This window comes from Cottoperca gobio, chromosome 12 (assembly GCF_900634415.1).
Source record: "Cottoperca gobio chromosome 12, fCotGob3.1, whole genome shotgun sequence".
NCBI classification, from domain to species: Eukaryota; Metazoa; Chordata; class Actinopteri; order Perciformes; family Bovichtidae; genus Cottoperca; species Cottoperca gobio.
In genome coordinates this window covers 13859949-13865948 of record NC_041366.1, presented here as the reverse complement: position 1 = coordinate 13865948, position 6000 = coordinate 13859949, and the positions used below count along the sequence as shown (strand labels likewise).

The window sequence follows — 6000 nt, the reverse complement described above, 5'->3', positions numbered from 1 at the left end:
AAAATTGCCGTCAGTGAGAGTTGCCTACCTGTGTGACTTCCCACTTTGAAGAAGAAAAAAAAAAAAAAAAAAAAACACTGCCCCGGAACATTTGAAACATGAGTTGTTCTTAAACAGACTTAGAGAGAAACTGCCTCTAAAGCGGACGGCGAGCTCCGACTCCTCCAAGTGTATCTGCTTCAGGCAATCAATGAGGACCGCGATGCTTACTTCTGCAGCTCTCTGCCCCTCTTTCTCTCATTCGCCTTACCAGATATTATAGTGCATTTCAACTTTTGTATACAGGCATACAGGCAAGGGGAAGTTTGGATTGCATTTTTGATCACAATTTACCTCTTGTTTCCTGTAATAAATATGAGAGGTCGGTTTGTTGTCACTTTTGTTTGGAATTTAATATGTGCTATTTCTTATGCTGTTTTACGGGTAGGATAAGGAAACAACAAAAAGGTGTGACAAGAGCTTGGCGGACAACTGTGGATTTCTGCGAGTTACTCCTACCGTCCAAAGGGGATGAGGGGGGCATCGGCCGGACCCCCCTCTTGATTGATTAGTTATTAGTCATCCCTTTGGCTAAATGGGTTCCATTGAAAAGGCACCGTGGAACACATACATGAAGCAAATATTCCTGTGTCCCCTGAATGTCTCCAGAGTAGTTTTGCTTAAGAGAGGGGGTCGTGGCTTAGCATTATAAAGAGGGAAAAACAGCATAGCTTTATGGGTTTATTTAGACAGTTTCTACGGTTTGACATTCTACCGCTGTAAAAACAAGAGAGAAGGAAAAACTCGAGAGGATTCCAAAGAGGAGAACATTTTGGACATACATTTTTTGTAGTTATTCCGTTGTTTCTTTTATTTTATTTTTTTCTCTTATTTTAAATATTTTTTTGACATTTCCTCTCCCGAAAAATGAAACTTTGGACATCTCCCTGGGTGTCTTCCCTGGTGATTCTCATCTTGTGTTTTGGATCAGAGTGCGGGACAGTCCGAGGAAAGAGGGAGTTGGTGCGCATTAGGGAGGCGAAAGCCACCATCCCAGGGGCTTGTGCCACACGTCTGCCCCGGGGCAAACGCTCATTGCCCGGCTTGGAGCGTCGGGTTCTTCGCCAGCGTCGGCGCTCCTCTCAGGCGGAGGAAAACTCTCCAGACCGGGGGAAAGCTGTTTATTTTACCGGCAGGGGAGATCAGCTACGGCTGAAGCCTGGCGTGGAGATACCCAGAGGAAATTTCACTCTGGAGATGTGGATCAAACCAGAGGGAGGTCAACGATCACCCACAGTGATTGCAGGTAGGATAGTCTACACATCCTCCATCCTATTGTCAACCCAACTCATTGTGTTAGTGATAACTCCAAAACTGGCCAGTTAAATTTGACAATTATAACTAAACATGCAAATGTACAGTATTTTATCCCAGTGTCATGTAGTATGAAACAAAGCAACATGCAGTTTCAGCGAGTTGAAAATGAGTTCATCTATCAGACTAGACAATGATGTAATGCTCTGAAAAGTACAGCGGATATTTTAGGTAGTGCACGCATAGGGTCACTGAAGATTTTGATCACATTTAAGTTTTCCAGTGTACAGAGAGAAAATCGCTGCAATATGATTTTATTTTCAAAATATTTTTTTTCTGTATTTTTCTACTTTAGAATGATAATTTATGTGGGTAATGATCATAAAAGTGAGGAGTACGGGCAGCAGATAGGCTACTGCATCATTTGACCGGCAGCTGATGTCACTGTGCGTAAAATGTAATTTCTCTGAACCGACTTGGCTATTTTAAAACTATGATGTAATGGCCAAAACTTTGTGAGCGAGCACGTCACGTAAGGCACAAAGCGGGAGAGATCTGTATGTGTAGGCGCTCAATGCGCGCAGCTCAAGCCGCAAGCTTGAGTGTCCCCAAAAACCAACACCTTTGGATTGGCTACCGGAGTTACGGGACAGGACTGAGAGATCCAGGGTTTCCCCTCATGCTTGAACATGTCTTGCGTGTGTTTGTGCTGTGGCAGTGTGCATTTATGGTGACCGGTGGTGTTAAGTAAAGTCTCTCCAAAACGCAGACTATTGTGCGAAATCATGCGTTATTCGTTATTATTATAGTCTCTTATTTAGGGCACAACCAGATTTGATGCATCCCTATCCATTGACGCAGAGCTGGATACACACACACTTGAGTAGATCTCTGTGGTCAGAGGAAAGCTTGACACTTTGTCATCTTTGCGCACTCCTTTTTCTCCTGCAGCCATGCGTAAAGGAGTTCCAGAAAGGTGTTGAAAACAGTTCTGCATCATCTGTTTTGACCAATAGCGCTTTTGTGCATTACAGTACAGTACAGGTTTTTTTTGTTGCTTTTCTTTGCCGATAGGGAGCGTTGCATACACAACTCATTGCCTGCTACAGTACTTGTGCAGATGGCTGCCTTTGAACTGAACTGAACTGAATTGAACCCAGTCCTCCTCAACCTCCAGTATGCCAGTCTGCACGTATGGGGACTTGACTAAACCATATGAGTAAATTTAAATGCTCCTTTTATTTTCTATCTGTATGGCTGTCTCAAAACACCCCCCCCCCCCCCCCCCATCATAAATAATCACTGTGTGTGTGTGTGTGTGTGTGTGTGTGTGTGTGTGTGTGTGTGTGTGTGAGTGTGTGTGTGTGTGTGTGTGTGTGTGTGTGTGTGTGTGTGTGTGTGTGTGTGTGTGTGTGTGTGTGCGTGCGTGCGTGCGTGTGTGTGTGTGTGTGTGTGTGTGCATTGAGATACACTTTTAGGTAGTGCTAGCCAGTTGGCAGGGACATGCTCTGCAAAACCAATCCCTTGTCAGAGTCTCAAACTAGGGGAGAGGGGGGTGAGAGGGTCTGTTGTGACCTGAGTGACTCCTAGATTTACAGAGGATGGACACAACAGGAACATCTGTACAGTATTATGCAATCCTGTACAACAACAACACTAACAACGGCCCCCACAATGACCATAGAGTTAAATAAACACCTCAGGGGCACAATCTTAACAGAAAATGGACAATATAGGCTTTACGAATGTGGTATTAGATCACATTATTTTGTACAGGTGTTGTTGTTGTGCCCTGCACCCATATTTTAATGTCCTGTCATTACTAGAGATTACTGTTCATGTATGATGATCAAACAAATTCAATAAAGCCTAATCTTTTAAATCCAATTCCTCAAAAAGCCCAGTGCCTCTCAAAATGCTCCATCCCCTTGTTTTGATCCCAGCCCAGTGTTGTTTGCAGCAGCTGTTTTTTTTTTTTACAGTTGTTTTGACCACCACCGTTTCCCTCTCTCTCTCTCTCTCTCTCTCTCTCTCTCTCTCTCTCTCTCTCGAGATATAGAGAGAGAGAGAAGAAGCGAGGCTCTACTCTCGAGAAAAATATAGATATGCTAGAGAGATCTCTTATATAGATCTCATCTTCTATCTTCTCTCCATCTCTTCTCTCTCTATCTCTCTCATCTCACTCTCTTTCTCTCTCGCACACTCTCTTCTCGCTCTCTCTCTCTCTCTCTCACTCTCACTCTCTTTCTCTCTCTCACACTCTCTTTCTCGCTCTCTGTATCTCCCTCTCTCTCACTCTCTTGCTCTTCTCTTCTCTCTATTGCACAATATGATCTTATACACTCTGTGGAATACCTTCCATTTAATTTAATCGGTGAGAAAATAAACTACAAGACTTCTAGGGCGAAAAAAATAGTTTTTCTAATAGTTACAATGTGGCTAGAAATGATCCCAGGTTCAAAAACATTTGAAGCACTTGATTGTTTATACGCACACACGCATGCACACACACACACACACACCACACCACACACACACACACACACACACACACACACACACACACACACACACACACACACAAACAGAACTTCAAGTTCTGTGTCCAAATGCTATGCAAACTTTGTTGTGCCCTATTAGCCCTTGTATCCGGGTCATGTTGGGTTGTCCCGCATCAAAGGAAGCGGAAAATTATTCACAAAAGGGACAGAGGCTCTCTTCCATGACCTGCTGGGGACAATTATATGCAGACGTTAACAGATAATAGCTGCGATAATGGATATATAGTGGGATGATACACACAAAAATGTGTTCAAAAACACATATTGCTTTGCTGGTCCTTTTATTCTTTAATACTTAAATATGTAATCCTCTTCCTGTTTCATCATCAAGTCATCGTGTAACTGGAACACTAAGAGGGATTGTGACTTATTACCTGGCATGTGGTTAGAGTTTGAAGAGGGGTTGAGCCCTGAGTGCAACACTTTTCACTCAGCGATCACTACCTCAACGAGAGACATCTTCACAGTCTTCTTATTATTTCATTATCATCATGGTCATGCACCGTTTGTTAAGGAGAGTCTGGAAAAGTGTATTCATTGTTCCTTTCCTCTCTGCTTTTTATCAAGTCCGTGTGACATTTTTCTTTGTGTGAGATGTGTGTGTTTTTTTTTTTTTTTACCTTTTTCCTGACTGTGTTTTTCTTGGAAGAATACAAATGCCCAGTGCGAGGACAGAAACAACTCTCTACCGTAGCGTGTGCACACGCAAATCCCTTCTTGTGTTTGTGTGTGTTTCTAAGAAGACACAAATGTGCACTTTAACTTTTCAATTTGTCTGTGCATACGGGAGTGTGTGTATTTTTTCATGAGCATATATACTGTGTTATACTGTATAAGTGTGTGTGTGTCTCTGTGTGTGTGTGTGTGTGTGTGTGTGTGTGTGTGTGTGTGTGTGTGTGTGTGTGTGTGTGTGTGTGTGTGTGTGTGTGTGTAAGCTGGAGGAGTCGCAGTGCAGGGTCTGGAAAAGTGTAGTGTGTTAGATTAATTGAGCATGGCAGAATTATGACAGCTGTTTACACTAGGAGCCCTACGAACATTTTAGCACACCTTTTAGCCTTGAGTGCACTAGCTGACAGATGGAAGGCTTTTTCCTTCCAGTGTAGTGGAAAGCCTGAAAACGTCATCCACCAAAGGACTGACCTTGACGTTGAACCCAACCCTTGCTCTTTGAACATTAGTCCATTGAAATACCAAGTTAATGAATGCATACTGGAGTGTGCATCTAATTAGAAATGGGTCAAAGTTAGCAAGATGTCTGTGCAATTACCATTAGCCAGCCACTTATTGCAGGCTCAGGTAGTCTAATCGATGGGGAACAAAGGCATTTCAGCAGACAAGTGCATGGAGGCAAGGATGTGATCATCACTATGATAATCAGTTTATAATTTCAGACCACACTAAAGGCAGCAGAGACAAATATAAAGGGTACGTACAGGAATTTGATGCACATATCCTAGAAGCAACTGCAAAAGACTCTCAATACTTCTATGGGCTGGGTGTTCATGTCACATATTGAGGTTCTATTTGTGAATAGGTATAATTCCCAGAAAGCGTGTGGTTAGAAGTGCTACCCTGATGTTAGCAAATCCCAGGAATGTATACTAGTCACAAGAGTGGAGTCCTGCTCTCTCCCCAGAATCACCTGCGAACACACAGACTTTCACATGCTGAGATGGACCTTGTGAGGCACGTCAAGGTGCTTTGGAATCTTTGCCCACTTTGACTGGAGCATATGGATATATGCACATAGTCACGAACATGCATTAAAAAACACACACGCACAGACATGAACTTGTGTGCCTGCACACATGTACCTCAACAAGCGCTAAACAAACAAACAGTTAACATTCAGAGATCCCCTAAGAAGTGAAAACACATTACCATGCTGAAGCTGACATACAAGTGAAAACAGGAAAAAGGTGTTTTGGTGCCTCTACAAAAACAAGGCTTTAGCAGAAAACTAGCCTTTTCTGGCTACCCCACTGGCAAGGGACATTCACACGAACGACTTTAAATGCACTCAGTGTTCGCAAAAAGCCTATACAGTGAGATTTCCATGGGGTCTCCCTTAGCTAAACATGCACTTCAACCCAATTTCCAGGACAACACGCACTTAAATATGGAAAAAATAGATTATATATATATA

At 42.9% G+C, this 6000-nt stretch overlaps 1 protein-coding gene across 1 annotated transcript in view; it reads left to right on the top strand.

Annotated features, from left to right (window-relative positions):
- The first annotated feature begins 394 nt into the window (after positions 1-394).
- pappaa (pregnancy-associated plasma protein A, pappalysin 1a) overlaps positions 395-6000 on the top strand; it is an 80286-nt gene continuing 74680 nt past the window's right edge. The window contains exon 1 of the mRNA XM_029444833.1: positions 395-1285. Within this exon, the coding sequence (XP_029300693.1) occupies positions 907-1285 (379 nt within the window). The 5' untranslated portion in view covers positions 395-906. The remainder of the gene's footprint in view (positions 1286-6000) is intronic.